This window comes from Solanum verrucosum, unplaced genomic scaffold, assembly GCF_900185275.1.
Source record: "Solanum verrucosum unplaced genomic scaffold, falcon-dt-bn FXZP01000189.1, whole genome shotgun sequence".
NCBI classification, from domain to species: Eukaryota; Viridiplantae; Streptophyta; class Magnoliopsida; order Solanales; family Solanaceae; genus Solanum; species Solanum verrucosum.
This window is the reverse complement of record NW_026020814.1, coordinates 1,187,063-1,204,644: the sequence shown is the minus strand read 5'-3', so window position 1 is coordinate 1,204,644 and position 17,582 is coordinate 1,187,063. Positions and strand designations below refer to the sequence as shown.

At 32.1% G+C, this 17,582-nt stretch overlaps 1 protein-coding gene across 1 annotated transcript; it reads right to left on the bottom strand.

The window, feature by feature from the left end:
- Nucleotides 1-8,684: 8,684 nt before the first annotated feature.
- LOC125813342 (remorin) lies at nt 8,685-11,555 on the bottom strand. The gene is made up of 5 exons (XM_049492844.1): nt 11,227-11,555; nt 10,266-10,313; nt 10,086-10,173; nt 9,325-9,406; nt 8,685-9,079 (listed from the first exon to the last, which is right to left on the bottom strand). The coding sequence occupies exons 1-5, from the start codon at nt 11,408-11,410 to the stop codon at nt 8,885-8,887; spliced, it is 597 nt and encodes a 198-aa protein (XP_049348801.1). The 5' UTR covers nt 11,411-11,555; the 3' UTR covers nt 8,685-8,884.
- Nucleotides 11,556-17,582: the final 6,027 nt, after the last annotated feature.

Sequence of the window (17,582 nt, the reverse complement as noted above, 5' to 3'; positions counted from 1 at the left end):
CTTTTTCTTTCTCTTTTCTTGTTAGTCTTTTTATCTTTTTTCTTTGGCTTTGATTTGTGATATATTTGTGAGAGAATTGTAGGTGGTTTTTGGCAATTAATATGGTCAACATAATTAATGACTTATGGGTTTTATAAGGAGTAAATGGGGTGAAGGAGGAAGGAAATGAGACTAAGAATATTGAAGGGAAAAAAGAACTTGGGAGTGAAGTTATTCTTTGTTGTGATCAAAAGTTGTGTACACGCGGTTAAGGAAAAAGAGCCTAAACAAGTCCCTAGCTAGGGTGGCCAAAAAGTTTACAATGATCCAAAAGGAACAAAACGAAATGCAGTACTCTCCGTCTCAATTTATATGATATAATTTGATCAAATACAAAAAAAAAAAAAAATTATTTAAAACTTGTGATTTATTATATTAAGTCATAGATATTTATGTAATTATAAATCATTTCAACAAACATTTTAAGATCAAAAGTTGTGTACACGCGGTTAAGGGGAAAAAAGGCTAAACAAATCCCTAGCTAGGGTGGCCAAAAAGTTTTAGGAGGATCCAAAAGGAACAAAATGAAATATAGTCGCTTTATTTAGTTTAGCTCCAATTATAATTATAATTTATACTATATAATATATATTTTTATATATAATTTTGAAATACTTAAGTTTTAAAATATTAAGTTGATTTAATTTATTATGGTGAACAGTTTATCCATTACTTTTCTACTCTCTTTTTTTTTCCTTTATGGACTTGAGAAGAAAATTTGCCACCACGCCTTCAACTCTAAGAAAATTATAGTTGACCGAGGTAAAACCATGACAATTTATTATTTTCTCCATTTTATTTTTATTTAAAATAAAAATAAATATATATTTTTTAAATAATAAATAATTAATAGTTAAATGATCTTTCTTCGTATTTGCACTTACATTATAGAGCAACTTTCACATATAGCAAACACAAAAATCATATTTGTATATTATATCTATAATTTGCATAATTGCTCTCAATAACAAACTTTATGTTTGCTATGACTATTAATATGTATATTTCGCCAGAGGCGGATCTAGGATTTCGAGTCACTGGGTGCCAAGCAGAGGCGGACCCACATGATTTGATAGGGGTGCACCCGTTAACTTCGAAAAAATGTGCTTGAGAAACGTATAATCAACAATGCACCTATAAGAAGCGTAGGGGTGCCCTTGTGTAGTTGGTACAAGCCAGAGGAACCACTCGCGAGAATACAATTTAAATCTACCTAGAAGCCTATTTCATTATTTTTTTATTTTAAGTTTAGCTTAGAGCTCATATTTGAGTCATTAGTGACCAAGCAAATACTACATTATCCGTTAATTGTAGTAAAAGTTTCGCTAACTACCTAAATTAAGATAGTATTGATGCACCGAAATCTTCAAATTTTGGATTAGCCTCTAATGCCCAGAAGACTCAGATTAAATCAACTTTAGATTCAGATAGAATTATTCGTCTTATGGACGGATGGGTGAGAAGGATTTGGGCGACGGACTGAAGACTGAAGGCTGAAGGCTGAAGCTTTGATTAATGACAGATTTTTGTTGTTGAAAAGTTTAAAGGAACAACGAGGGTTTCAATGGTGAAGAGAAAAAAAATTTCTTTACGTTTAATCAAATAAAAGAAAAGTCCAAAAGTTAAATTAAATTAGTTAAAAAATAATTATTGATTAATACTTAATAATAATAAGTTAACAAGTAAAAAAAATTCAAAAAATACAAAAGAGAATGTGCCTTGTAGTAAAGAAATGTTGCCTGTAGTTCAAAAAAAAAAACAAAAAAGGCAGCCTGCAGTTGAAAAAAAAATCAAAACAAAAATCTGTTAGTGGGGTTTGATCCCGCGAACTTAGACACAAAAATCTAATCGCCTACCACTGGCACCAGAGATCACTTTTGTTCACTGGGTGGCATGTTTATTATTTATACATATGGTGCATATATATACCTATATAAATAGTGTTTCCGTCGAAACTCGTGGGTGGCGTGGCACCCCCACGGGACTTAATAGATCCGCCCCTGTATTTCGCTATACATATATACAAAAGAAGCAATTTCGCTATACATATATACAAAAGAAGCAATTGTATAATCAGTTTCGGTATACATATACAAAAGAATTAATTGTATAATATGTGTTTGTATAAAGCGAGAAAGAGTGAAAAACAAGAAATCTGGGCAGGGGAAGATCGTATTTGTATAATAATAAGTGTATAGGACGAAAATATATGCATTTGTATTGTATATACAATTTTCTCTCGCTTTATACATATACAAACACAAACACAATGTATACATTTGTGTTTGTATAAAGTGAGAGAGGCGAGTGAGAGTGGTGAGCGAGATCTGGGAGAGGAGAGAGAGGAAAACGAAAATATATGTATATATACAATTTTCTCTCGCTTTATACAAAAACAAACGCATTTTATACATTTGTGTTTGTATAAAAGCGAGAGAGGCGAGGGAGAGACTGCCGAGAGTGGCGAGCGAGATTCACCAGGGAGAGAGGCGAAATAGCAACAGTTTGCTATTGGTACAATTAAATCAAATATGTCATTTAATTTGAATTAATATTTGGGCAAATTACAGAAATCACATACTTTTAAGGCAAAATTACAATCTATCCCTTAAAAGTTTATAATTACAGAAATCCCTCAAACGGATGCAATAATATAAGCGCTGATACATTAATCTGATGCGCGAGATACATTAATCGTTAAGTAAGATATATTACATTTTATACATGACACACTAATCTGATGTACATTTTATACATGATACACTAATCTAATGCGCGAGATACACTAATCTGATGCGCTGGTACATTAATCTGATGCGTGAAAATGAGGGATTTTGGAGATTTGTAAAACTTATAGGGGATAATGGTAATAAGTAAACTAAAATGTGGGATTTCTGTAATTAATCCTTAATAGTTTGCTATTATATATAATTTTCCAACATTATAAGTGCAAATTTGTTTTACAAATTAATCCCCTTAATCCAAATCAAAAAGAGTTGGGGCCCGTGTAACGCGTCGCCACTTTTGGGCCATGGTGGGCTTGACACTTGACAGGAGCATTATTGGGAGGCCAAGCTTGTAGGGAAAATTCACGATTAAGCAAACATGTAATAGTTAATTAGCTAATATAGCTATACTTTACATTAATTACAATCCGTAACTTACTTCTAGCTATAATTACACTCATCTCTCTCGTCTCTCTCCTCTCTTCTTCTCTCTCTGGAATCTCGCTCGCCTCTCTCTGGAATCTCGCTCGTCTCTCTCCTCTTTTTCAGTCATCTCTCTCACCTCTCTCCTCTCCCTGTCCTGTCTCTCTCTCTATTCTCTTATGTCAATATCTCTCTCACTTTATACAAACACAAATTATACAAACATAAATGTATAATTTTTGTTTAGGTTTGTATAAAGCGAGAGAGACTGGATATACAAATACATATCTCCGCCCTATACACTAATAATTATACAAATACAATAATTTTCCATATCCAGTTCTCTTTTGTCTTTCTCTCTCACTTTATACAAATACAAATTATACAAATACAAATGTTTTAACTCGACTCAATTGTATATGAATTCAATTTGTATGCAGATATACAAATACAATCATTGATACATATACATAGTAATTACATATATACAATTATCTAACCGATATACAAATACAATTCACTTCTCTCTACTCTCTACTCTCTACCCCCTCTCGCTTGACTCTATCCTCCCTCTCCCAATCTCGCTTGCCACTCTCCTCCCTATAACATGTAGCTATGAATTGTAATTAGCAAACTATAGCTATGGAGTACAATTAAGTTATTTTTGAGTGGCTATATGTGAAAATTCTCTGTTAATAATGTATTTTCTTTCCTGAAACAATATTCTAATTTCCAGCGTTTTAACTTGTGGTTAAAGTTACCTATTAATTCGCGCTAGGAAGTTCCACATTGGGGGTAAAGTGCTCCTTAACAAAGGCGAATTCGTACTTAAGGAACTCGAACCCAATACTTTTGATTAAGGATGAAGGAATACTTACCACTCCACCATAACCTTCGTTGGTAACGTTACTTATAATTCTTTGGCTGAAAATATTAGGACAATTCCACTCTAATTATTTGTAAATAATGAGTAACTAAATCGCTTTAATATTCATTTAGGTGAAAAAAATTCTTGCTTTCTTATGAAAATATTTAAAGTACTAATATAATGAGAGGAATACATGTCAAACCTCAAACTATATTTCTTTTTCAAGTTTTATTTTAAAATTATTTTGTGTAAGCTGAAGAAAGAAAAAAAATGAAAAAACGAAGGATAATCCCTTACTTTTGGATTATTTCTTTTACAAAATAAAAAATTGTGAAGGAATCTGAATAAGCACTTTTTTTTTTGGATAAGCAATTGTTAAAGACGTGATTCTTTTAGCGCCTTTATATCCTTTTCCTTTTATTCTTGTTTCTTAACTTAAGCTTTATGTATTATTGTTCCTTGTTCTTATTTATTTTTCTTTTAGTTAATCGAAAAATTATACATGAATATGGTGCTTTTTTCGATCTACCAATAATTTGAACTTTTATGATCTTTTTCTCTCTTTTTTCCTGTTTGTTTAAGTTTTGATTATGCTTCAAATCATTAAAAAAAATATTATATCATCATGTTACTTGAAAACGAACTACAATTAACTTCCCCTTTTTTTTCCCTTTCTTTTCTAGCAATCTCCTCTTTTGTGACTTCAAAGTGTTACTTTTAAGTGTGCATAATAAAATGTTGATGTGTGTGGTGTACCAACACTAGTAAAAGATGTAATGGACAAATTATTCGGTACCTTCTACCTTCCATCAACACTAGTACCAAATACGCAAATGAAAAAATCAATTTATTAGGCTGGTGTCGTATCTAATAAGATTCTAACTTTGGTTTTCCAAGATTGTTACTCTTAACTCTTCGGCCAATAAGTTATCTCTCTCTACTTTCTAACCCCTCTCGCTCGATTCTATCTTCCCTCTCCCAATCTCGCTCGTCACTCTCCTCCCTATAACATGTAGCTATGAATCGTAAGCAAACTATAACTATGGAGTATAATTAAGCTATTTTTGAGTGGCTATATGTGAAAATTCCTCGTTAATAATGTATTTTCTTTCCTGAAATAATATTCTAATTTCTAACGTTTTAACTTATGGTTAAAGTTACCTATTAATTCACGCCAGGAAGTTCCACATTGGGGGTAAAGTACTCCTTAACAAAGGCGACTCCGTACTCAAGGAACTCAAACCCAAGACTTCTGATTAAGGATGAAAGAGTACTTACCACTCGACCATAACCTTTGTTGGTAACGTTACTTATAAGGAAAAATTATTGAAATACACGTCTTATGTTTCCCTTATTTCCAATATCCCCTTCTATTTCTAAAAACCTCTAAAATCCCTTATTTCTTTAATGTATTTGAGCTACATATTAATGTATCCGAGCCAGTATTTAATGTATTCGAGCTACATATTATGTATCCGATTTAGTTTTTAATATATCCGAGCTACATATTATGTATCCGATTTATGTTATAATGTATCCGAGCTACATATTATATATCCGGTTTGTGTTACTTTTTAAGGGATTAATGTAATTACAAACTAAAGAGTGATAGATTATAATTTTATATTAAAACTATGTGATCCCTAAAATTTATAAATACAGTAAAAAAAGAATCAAAATCTCTTATGCCTAGGACACTTGTACAAATCCTATTTATCCAGCCTATAGATAATATAGAATTTTAATTTATACAAAAAATAGAAAAATCAGATAATTTAAAATATCAATATTGTGGAAGCTTCCAAAATGATGAGTCAGCTCATCCAGGTGTCTCAATCAAACTTTGAACCAACGGTCTTGATTTAATTTTATTGTCTTGTGATGGATGGTTGTGATGCACAGGTCTAAAAGGAAATAAATGTGTCTAAACCTTGTTCACTTCACACTTTGAAACTATTTCTTTCCCTTGTCCTCCATTGTTGTCGTGAGTTTGAGCTTCTTCATCACCAACATCCCCCTTCAAGTTAAGTTGGAGGGAGAGGAAGTAACCCCCAACTTGCGAATATTCGATCTATGAGAAGGACCAGATAACGACTTGGTGAAAACGTCGGCGAGCTGAGAGTGAGAGGGAATATATGAGAGGGAAATGAGACCAGCTAGAAATTGTTGCCGGACGAAGTGTGACAGTCGAGTTCGACGTGCTTCGTCCGTTCATGGAAAACTGGGTTCTTCGCGATATGAATCGCAACTACTTATAATTCTTAGGCTGAAAATATTAGGACAATTCCACTCTAATAATTCGTAAATAATGAGTAGCAAAATCGCTTTAATATTCATTTTGGGGAAAAAAATTCTTGCTTTTTTATGAAAATATTTAAAGCACTAATATAATGAGAGGAATACACGTTAAATCTCAAACTATATTTCTTTTTCAAGTTTTATTCTATAGTTATTTTGTGTAAGCTGAAGAAAGAAAAATATGAAAAAAACGAAGGATAATGCCTTACGTTTGGATTATTTCTTTTACAAATAAAAAAAGTGTGAAGGAAGCTGAATAAGCAAAAATTTTTAATAAAAAATAATACTAATTGGATAAGCAATTGTTAAAGACATGATTCTTCTTTTAGCGCCTTTATCCTTTTCCTTTTCTTCTTTTTCTTATCTTAAGCTTAATGTATTATTGTTCCTTTTTCTTTTAGTTAATTGAAAATGAGTAAAATTTATCCGCACCTGGTGTATATACCAATTCAATATATGCATGTCATGTGTTTGAATTTATACATGAATATGGTACTTTTTTCACACTCCACCAGTTTGGACTTTTATGATCTTTCCCCCTCTCTTTTTCCTGTTTGTTTTAAGTTTTGATTATGCATCATATTATATAAAATAATAAATTATACCTTCATGTTAAAAAAACTAACTACAATTAACTTCCCCTTTTTCTTCCCTTTCTTTTCTAGCCATCTCCTCTTTTGTGACTTCAAAGTGTTACTTTTAAGTGTGCATAATAAAATGTTGATGTGTGTGGTGTACCAACACTAGTAAAAGGCGTAATGGACAAATTATTCGGTACCTTCTACCTTCCATCAACACTAGTACCAAATACGCAAATGAAAAGATCAATTTATTAGGCTGGTGTCGTATCTAATAAGATTCGAACTTTGGTTTTCCAAGATTGTTACTCTTAACTCTTCGGCCAATAAGTTATCAAGATTACCAAAAGAAGGCACGTTCACAGCATGTAGGTCTAATTATTGAAATATATGGATTTTTTCTCTATGAAAATGTATAAAAAGTGGAAGTTTCCATAGAAATTTCCTCTAAACTAGAGCAAAGGTGCATTGCTTTTCTTCCAATTCATGGCTTATTTATACTTGAAGTTCAACTTTGGGCCATATTCAATTTTGCAATGCTCTAAACGCTTCTGCAATGTTTTCCTTCCCCTCATTCTTCATTTTCATTCGTCGAGCATTAAAAATTTTCAGGTTTGGTTCAATAGCCTCCCATTTAACAGAAAGAAAAGATGATGACACAGAGAAGTCTTGGAACTCAGCTATGAAGAAACTGGTTCTTAAATATTAGTCTCATCCCTCGGGATCAGTAGTGGAGTCAGGATTGTCATACCAGGAATTTAAGCATGTGATCTCACGTAAGGGGATTCAACAACTTTTATATCTGTCAAAAGACTATTTTTTATCCTGTTTGTACAGTATAGGGATTTGATTGAAGCCCCTTCCTCCAAGTTAGCTCAGGATAGTCAGCAAGTTTTCGTATACATGAAGTCTTAGTTGGATCATTGGAAAAATTACCCCGAGTTTGCAAGGATCAAGGACATTACTATGCACAGAATATTGAACATAGTTGTATAGAGTTTTAAACTATCAAGTTAATTTGAACTATATCTTATAAGTCTCAAAGTAAATTGCTTTGCAGCTATGCTAAGCTATCCAAAGATTCTCTTTTTTTCTCTTTATATGATTGATACTAACTTGCTTCTTTTCTTAATCCACTAAAGGTTTGGTTTCTGCACTACTTTCTGCATAACTCCTCCTTTGTTCTTGTTTTTGGCTGTTTCGACATGATCATCAAGACAAATTACTCCTTGTGTAGGCTATAACTTGAAGCAAAGTACTAACTTAGTTATTCCAGTCCATCCACCGGTTGGTAATAGCTAATGAAATGACATAGAAATGCAATCCTAACCATAAAGGTATAGAGTTGATAGAAAATATGATGATCTATGAGGAGGAGGAAATCGTGGCGTGTACCTGTAATTGTTAAGCACTCAACTTCTTAAGATCTAATGCAAGACTAACAAGACCTCCATCATTCTTTTTTAAGTCTCTATGATGCATTTGGAGGACTAGAAACGTGTATAGGAGAAACAAGTAGGACTCGTTTTAACTTGATCCAAGTAATCGAGACCTTGGAGGGCTACGACTTCACTGAGTCACACAACACTGCATTACTTGCCTTATTTCAACATGATTACTGCAGTTGTGTAAGTTTTTGTAGTAATTGGCACCGCGATGACAGCCTCAGCTGTCTTACTAAAAAAAGAGGCTTTCGCCTTTCTGCAAGAGTTGTGTACTAACATGAAGATTTCCTTCAACATTTTTCTTCATACAATCCCACAAAGTTAATTTTGTCCAGGTGCTATATACACTGGAAATACATCACTATGCACACGTAACAATAAACAATAAATGGTTCTAAAATATATAATCACACAAATGTAATCTAACAAGAAACAAAATTCCAATTGCACAAACTTTACAAAATGTAACTCCCAATCACTCTCGATGCAGACCTGGTGCTTGCTGCTTCAAAATATTCCAAGGATTTTCTTTGGAGCAGTTCCAGTGGCACGGTATTTTGCTGCAAGCTCCTCTGCCTTGAGAAGATCTTCTCCACGTTTAGCTTCAATCATCGCTCTCTTCTCTTCTGCTTCCTTGTGGAGTAGAGCAATTTTGTTTTTCATTTTCTCAGTATATTCTGCCTTCTTTTTCTCCAACTGTTCCTGCTCACAACAAGATATGGAAGATTAATAAAATGGGAACTTGTTGAGAAAATATTCCTCAGTTAAGAATACAAGAAGTTCACAAACGAAACCATCAGAAATATGAGAGAATAGATGTCCTTGTGTTGTTATCGAGATAAGTAGTTAAATCAACAAAAGCATTGGTCTTTATCATCAAAATGATAAGCAAATAACGAATGTCATACAACTGACTATATCGCACAAATTGAAGAATGGCCACTCACCTCCATCTTTTTGAGCTCAGCCTCTAGGTTAGCTTTCTTGCTGTTCTCCCATGCACCAATTGCAGATACCTTCTTCTGAGCTCTGTCGACAGATTTAAGTTACCACAATCAGTAATGCATAACACTTTCATAAACTAAGGCAACGTTTCCCTATAGTTTGCGTAAAAATGTAATCATTGCCCATTACTTTGAGGAGAAAAAGAAAATGACAGAAAAGGTATATGCAGATCCTTAAAATTGGCTGCAGGGCTTTCTCAATGGGAAGATCCATGGGATAGATAATATTAGACCATGCAACTCACACTCTATCTATTATGCATATTTTGCAACAAAATATAATTATTTCAAACCGAATGAAGAAGATTGATAGTGAAGCAAATGAATACATTGTCACAGCCATGTCAATCCATAATCAGCAATTGGCCGCACATACTATCGTTTAGTAATTTACTTATGAAGAAAATTCTAATTACTCTCTCAAGCTTAAGGCAAAAGGAATGATCAAATGTGCAGATGACATAACCAAGTGAAGCAACCAGGGATAAAGTATCAATGTCTCATAAAAAGCATACAGTACTTCTGTAATCAACAAGTTTTTAATTCTGAGCAAGAAAATGTCAAATTGCTACTAGTGTCCTATTTGCAGTTAACATGATTCATACAATTATCGTTCATTCACAAGCAAAACCAATTCATGTATGTATGAGTCCCAATACACCAAGCATAAGCATGCATGAAAAATCAGCAGATTGAATACATACTTGTTTTCGGCTTTTGATTTCTCACTTTCCTCCCATGCTTTGATGAGTGATACTCTCTTCTCTGTTGCAACGCGAGCAAGCACAGCATCTGAGGATTATACATCATAATAATTAGTCCATGATCTTTAAGCAGTAAATGAACTAAAAACAACCAAAGAGAAACGAATAATCGTAAGCTACCTCTGTCAATAGATCCCTCTTTTTTCTCATCAGCAGGTTCTGGTGCTTCTGCAAATAACACAAGTAGCACAAAGTTAGTGAGACCATAAAAAATTACAATTTTTTGACAGCACAATCTAAGCTAAGGACTGCAAGAGTAGTGAAACTAGTCAAAATTTTGAAAAACACTCATAATTAGAACTTGTGCATAACAACATGCGTAATCATCTTATATAAAAGTTTAAGCGGTTAGAAAGAGCACATTCTTTTATTAGTTAATTGCATTCTCAACACGCCACCGATTCCACGATCTCTGCTTGCTCTGATATTATATTGAAGTGTGTAACATCTCGTCTAAAAAGTTTAACTTGTTAGAGAAAGCACACTTTTATTAGTTAATTGTGTTCTCAGCACAACTCCTAACATCAGATAAAAATAGTGGGGTGCAGCTCTGTTCGCAAGCTGTGAAACCCTAATGGTGTGGGTTCGAATCCCACTGTATTCCCCTCTCCACAAAAAAAGATGGACAAAAAACATCAGATAAATAACATGAATTAATCAAAGTGAAATTTTCACAAACATAGAATAAATCTTTAACCAATTTTTTTTTTCCCTTTTGAAACAGAAATAGATAAAGAAATCAATTGCTTCAACAAAAAAAAAAACTTTTCTTTTGTTATCTACTGCTGACATGTATACACTTTTTCAACCATACAAAGTCCTGTAACAAAAGAAAACAAACTTTTTCTACACAGGAACTACTTCAATTAAGCAAGGCAACTGAATCTTAATTCTTAATAGCTCACTTGAAGTAATTGGTGAGCGTTTGATTCCTCATCTTATAATCCCTTTCCCCTCCCACAACAGTTTTCAAAAAATTAAAATTAAAATTAAGCAGGGCAATTCTCTTCATAGTAAACATAAAATTCAGCTGAAAACATATAAAAAAAATCCATAAACACAAAGAGATAAGAGATTATACTAGTTTCAACGACAACTAATGCTTTCGAGTCATCGGGTTTTTCTTTTTCTTCTGCAGGAGGAGGCAGAGCTGGTGCAACTATAACTTTCTCATCAGCCACCACTTCTTTAGGAGTTTCAACAGGTCCTGGCGCAGGGGGTGCAGGGTCCACAATTTCTACTTTCTTAGCTTCCAATTCTGCCATGGCTACAAACAGAATCAACAAAACAGAGAATTCTTCAAAGAAGAAGATATTTAGTAGTTGGAGGAAGGTAACTGTCACCCTAATTGATTGGACATACTATATATAAATGGACCATAGATTATTATTTACGAGAGAGAAAGAGGGATAGGACAGATGGGACTATTTTTTAGCTTAGCTGGCTTATCAATCTGTACAGTCTTGCAAAGGGGAAACTCCTTTGGCCAATGGTGAGCTGTCACATGCCATTATGCCTTTCACTAACTTCTTTTTCGATTTATCCGATATCCGATATTTACATTGGAGTTTGATTAATATGAACCCATTTGAAGGAAGTGCTCCCTGTCAATTTTTTTGATATTTAGAACTATAAAGATTTTTAATTAAGTGAGGAACAACCCTATATGTGGCAATACCTCTCACTAACTAAGCTAAAATAGGGTACTCTCTCAGTTCCATATTAGTTAATCATTATACTAAAAATAGTTATCTCATATTAGTTGTTTATTTTACTAAATAAAAAAATATTTTTTTTCTATTACCTTTGCAATTAGTTCTTTTTTAAAGTATTCATATATTTTGTAAAATTTCCAAGAAGTTTTTTAAGGAATGAATTAGTAAATTATCTTTTTATTTATGATTTCTTATATATCGTGTAAAATAAAAAGTGATTAACTAATATGTAGCGGAGGAAGTAATGATGACATAGCCGTTGGACTAAAGTATTTTGGGACAAAATAATTCCCTTTAAACATCATGTTACTTTTGATATACTTGTAAAAATTTATGTGGTCCTAATTAGGTCCAACGTTATTTTTGTTTTCCCATGACCGTTTCATCTGAATAGATCTGAATTATATATCCAAGCAATATTAGAGATTTTATATAATTAGGTTACTTATAATTTAATAACACATAAATTTTCATGATAAATATGGTAGTAGGTAATTGATAAAAAAACAATGATTAATCTGTTATGGCAGATTGAACTATACCAGCAAAATAAATTTTGACTTTCGGATTCTGGTCATTGTCAATTTTGTTTAGAGTTGAAACTTGTATGTATTGCTCTTTGGTAAATAAAACTTCTTTACTTACTGATAAAAAAAAATATCGAAAAATGCTGATAAACAAAATAGTTTTTGAAACCTTCTTCTTTCACATTTTATATCGGGATTCCTGGTCCAAGGTGTTCAGTCCAAAATTCAATAAGCAAAAAAGGACAGATTATAGAAAGAGAAAAGAAAAAGTCTAAATGAAAAATTAAATATTGTCATTGTAGGGCCTTTAATTGCCTGTGCTAGTAGTTTTTTTGGCGTGAAAAACTATAACAACAAGTGAAGGAGTTGGTTGGAAGAAAGTGTTAAGCACGACTTCTTCCACAATCCACATGGATCTTATTAATTGATTGCCTCAAGAATGTATACACTCTCAATTCACCTACCAAACAAGGCTTCACTATTCCAAATCTTTGCACTGATTTGATAAAAAAAAAAAAAAAACAAATTACAGAAATTACATACTTTTAAGGCAAAATTATAATTTATCCCTTAAAAGTTTATAATTACAGAAATCCATCAAATGGATACAATAATATAAGCGCTGATACATTAATCTGATGTGTGAGATACATTAATCATTAAGTAAGATACATTACATTTTATACATGATACACTAATCTGATGTACATTTTATTCATGATACACTAATCTTATTAATTGATTGCCTCAAGAATGTATACACTCTCAATTCACCTACCAAACAAGGCTTCACTATTCCAAATCTATGTACTGATTTGAATAAAAAAAAATTGTGTCTAAATCAACTTTTGAAAATTTACGATAAATAAGATTTGTTTAAGTGGTTGAGCATTATCATTATTAATTGATAGATTGAGGATTCGAGACACACTGAAAAGTAAATGAAAACACTATTGATCCTTTTTAGAAAGAAAAAAAAAGTTAGGAACATATAAGATATCCAACACCTCCATAGCTAAAAGACCATATCAATGTGGTATATCCAACATCCCTGCAAGCCCAGACCTTGCAATTAGATGGGATTTCAATATCGGGTGAAACGATGAATTTGAATGGACCAACATGATATCACGTGATTTTTAAAAAACATCAACATAAAATATACTTAAAAATTAGCTCAAAAGATAAATTGTTCTAGTTCATATATAGAGAACAGAAAAACAACATTTCCACCTATGTGGAATATCCAACAATTATAGGGATTAGTGCGTATTAAAGGGATGTTCATAACGTTGCTTTGTCACTTTAATAAAGCACTCAAATAATTAAGAATCAAATTAGATACTTATTTATTTAGATATATACTAGAAGGAGGTCCCTTGCCGACATTAAATTAATGAGAACGCGAAAAAAAAAAATAAGGGCTCAATTATTACGTTAATGATAAGGTAATTCACAAGAGAGGAAATTAATTAACAACATTTAGAGCTCATAAAAATATATTCGTCTCTAATTTTGGACGAAATGAGCTGGAGATATATTTATTGGCAAGTCAATTTATGCATAATTCTAATTATTAACTCATTTAAAAAGTTGGCTTAATTTGGACAGTTTATGTGGCTGAAAATCGACCTATAAAAAACTTATCAAAGCAAACGAAAAAAAAATTGAGTTTAGGTATAAGTAAAAGTTTTTGTTAGTCTCATTTTGTAATATTGGGATCATAGAGCAGAGGATTTCAGAGTTATCGAATTAATCAATGAAAAATGGGTTATAATTGAATTGTTAAAGAATAAATAGATAAATAAAAATGATTCTAAAAATTAAGTTTGGATTATGATTCAGTATTTCATCAAAATTGATCTACTAATCTTGAATTAACTAAATTAATTGAATATACTATGAGCCAACTCGTTAATCGATTTAACTCAACCATTTAAATTTGGTTCAGTACGTCCATTTCATAGTTAGAACTCAAGTCTCAAAGGAAATATTAACCGAAGTGTATTGATACCTTATTTTGAAATCATAGTTTGTAGTGCGTACATTTTTCAAGTTCATTCATTTTGAAATAATTTTAGATACATGGTGTTTGAAGTTTTATATAACTGAAGTTCAACCACATATGATTGACTTTAGACACATATGAATGAAGCTTTATTATTTTTTGGTGAACTCTAGTCGTATATGGCAAAGTTTAGTTACTTTTACCTAGAGTTTAGACATTTTTTCCTGGAATTTATAGACACAAGCCATATAACTAAAGTTCAATCATTTTTAGAGTAAAGACATAAATACACCATCAAAGTTGTCCCGTATTTTCATAAAGACACCTTAACTTTCAAAGTGTCCTATCACCCCACAAAACTATTTAATATCTTTGTAAATGGGCCATTTTGACCCATTCCCTCGTCTAGTTAGTGGCGAGTGTTGCTCACTCCCTATGATGTGAAAAGACCCGACCCGACCTAATCATGTTCTTTGAAGAAAGTCGTTTCTCCTTTTCTTTTCTTATTTCTCAACTTTCCCTAAAATCTAAAGAAATAGAAAAGTTTTCTCGTCGTGTTGTTGTTGATAATCTTGTTGTTTATGTGTCTTGGAGATTGAAGGTCTAACATGTTAGGGCTCTACATCATATGATAAAAATCTTCTCTTTTTTCGATTATTATGATTTTAGGGATTATTAAAATCTTCTTGTAAAAGTGTTGGAATCGACCTCCTATTGTTGCCATTGTTAGAATATTATAGTTTTTCGTTGTTACAGGTTGATCTTGCTATGGAAAAAACCATGAAATCAAAAAATTAGGGCTATTTTGGGTTTAAAATTGGGGAAGATGACATAAATTGATTATATAATTAATAATAAAGAAAGAAAATGACATGTGGCACTTTTAAATTGGTCCATGGCAGTGAAAACACGGAATGACGCGCCTCATGTGCGTGGTAACAACCCAGACGGGGGAATGGGTCAAAATGGTCCATTTACAACAATATTAAATAGTTTTGTGGGGTAATAGGACACTTTGAAAGTTAAGGTGTCTTTATGCAAATACGGGACAACTTTGATTGTGTCTTTATGTCTTTTCTCATCATTTTTATCTAAACTTAATACAAGTTAAACAAAGGTGTTCAACCTTTAAGATTTTAACAAAAAAAATATATCAATCAAATTAACTATAGAAACATAATTTTTTGGGATTTCACCTCAACTCATCCATAATGAAGTCTAGATGTATAATATTGGACTATGAAGGGGGCTAAGTTTTTGTGAGTTGGCAAAACGCAAACAAAACAATAGCTTGTGGCATTAACAAAGCGTCTTTACTTGGCTGAACAATCGAAGGTGTCCGGTCCCCCGAACACACCTGTTTTAATTTTTTCAATTTCTCAGCTGGTGTTCGGAGCTGGCATAGAAGTCTTGATTAAATCCAAATTACAATCCGTGGCCTTTAAATTAAAGCAATTTGATCGATTATATTGTTGCTTCTTTGCTGGCCAAATGGATCATTTATTCTCACACTTGACTTTATAATTCTATTCTTCACCAATATCTTATATAAAGGATTATATAACTAAAAGAACATTCGTGATAATAGATCCAGCTTTTAATAATTTATTTTAGGTGAAGGATTATATATTAGTTGGTTTAAAGTTGTGTATGGTGGCCCATAACAGCGTGGAGTCTTCAAATAAAACTTTACAACTTATATCCGCTATAGCCTTTTGAAAACAACATTTATAACTTAGCTTGTAATAATATGAACGTCCTCTATCATTTATTAGTCCACTTTTGACTAGCTTTTCAATCAAATAAGCAAGAGGAGGAGAAGTAAATAACAATTAGAAGTAAATATCAAGAAAATCACTTTTCGATTAATTTGAATTCAAGTCATGTAGGACATTAATACTCTTTAGCGTGATTTTTTCAATTCTCAAACTTGAAATTCTCTTATTCGAATACAAAACCTATAAATGTGAAAATTCTATTTTTATCTCACCACAATCGTTGTTTATAATTTTTTATTTGTATCCTCTCAACTACTTTTTACAAAACCTTTTTTTTAACCAAACACTAAGATATATAGTTTTCTGGTTATTGTAGAAACAGAAAAAACTATTCATCAGACAAGAGGTAGTTGCTCGGATGGTAAATATTTCTCACTTCTAACCTTAAGGTTGTGAGTTCGAGTTAGCAAGGAAGCAAAACGGTGGGAGCTCTTGGAGAGGGGAAAAAAACTATTCAAAAACTACTTGTGAGTTGTGACTAGCATTTGAAGTTTTTCCATTTTTTCTAAGAACTTAAAAGAACTCCTTTATTCTTACAAATCTTTAAAAAAATCTTTATATTTATTTTTTAAACAAGATTTTTTGTAGATTTGAACTCAAAAACTTTCAGTCATTTTTGACATTTCAACCTTAGCAGGGTAAAAGGATATCGTTGCTTATATCACAATCATATTTTGGATCATTTAACATAGAATTTATCAGCCGACAAGGAATTGAATAGACCTTTCTGCCGGGGCCCTCTGTGTGAACAAACTGGTTCGAGCTCTAGATATGAAGTATTATCGAGTTCTATAACATGTGATTCGAATTTAATTGGAATTTTTATTAGTCCCATGCCAACACCGGACATCGGGTGGAAAATCAAAAAAATAATGAAAAAATGCATATTAATTAACCGTAATTTAAGGATCTAATATTCTCATCTAAAATTTTTGAAACCATCTTTTAACTTTTGACCATATGATGGTTCGAGATTTTTATTTTTATCTTTTATGGAATGATGGAATTAGATTCTTTATTTATTAAAAAGAAAAATGTTGAATAGCTCTCAAATATTAGCATTTTTTGCAGCCAACATTTTGTCAATTGAAAATTAACTTTAAAAAAATAAAAAAGTGTCTAGGTAGAAAATAATGGGATGCTCAATATTTTTGGTTATGATAGAAGATGAGTAGATACTAGAAGAGATAGGATAACGTTTTTAGAATGTAGACAGAGATAGAAAACTTGTCTCAGACCAACAATTATTTGGTTCCACTAGTGTCACATTCAATATAACTTCACGTCAGCTAGTGCCTAGTAGTTGTATAAAATAAGGCGAAGTCGGAATTTTCATTAAGAAAATAGAAGTATTCCAAGTTATCATGGCGTCCCACAACAATCATCTATACATGAATATTTGGTCCCTC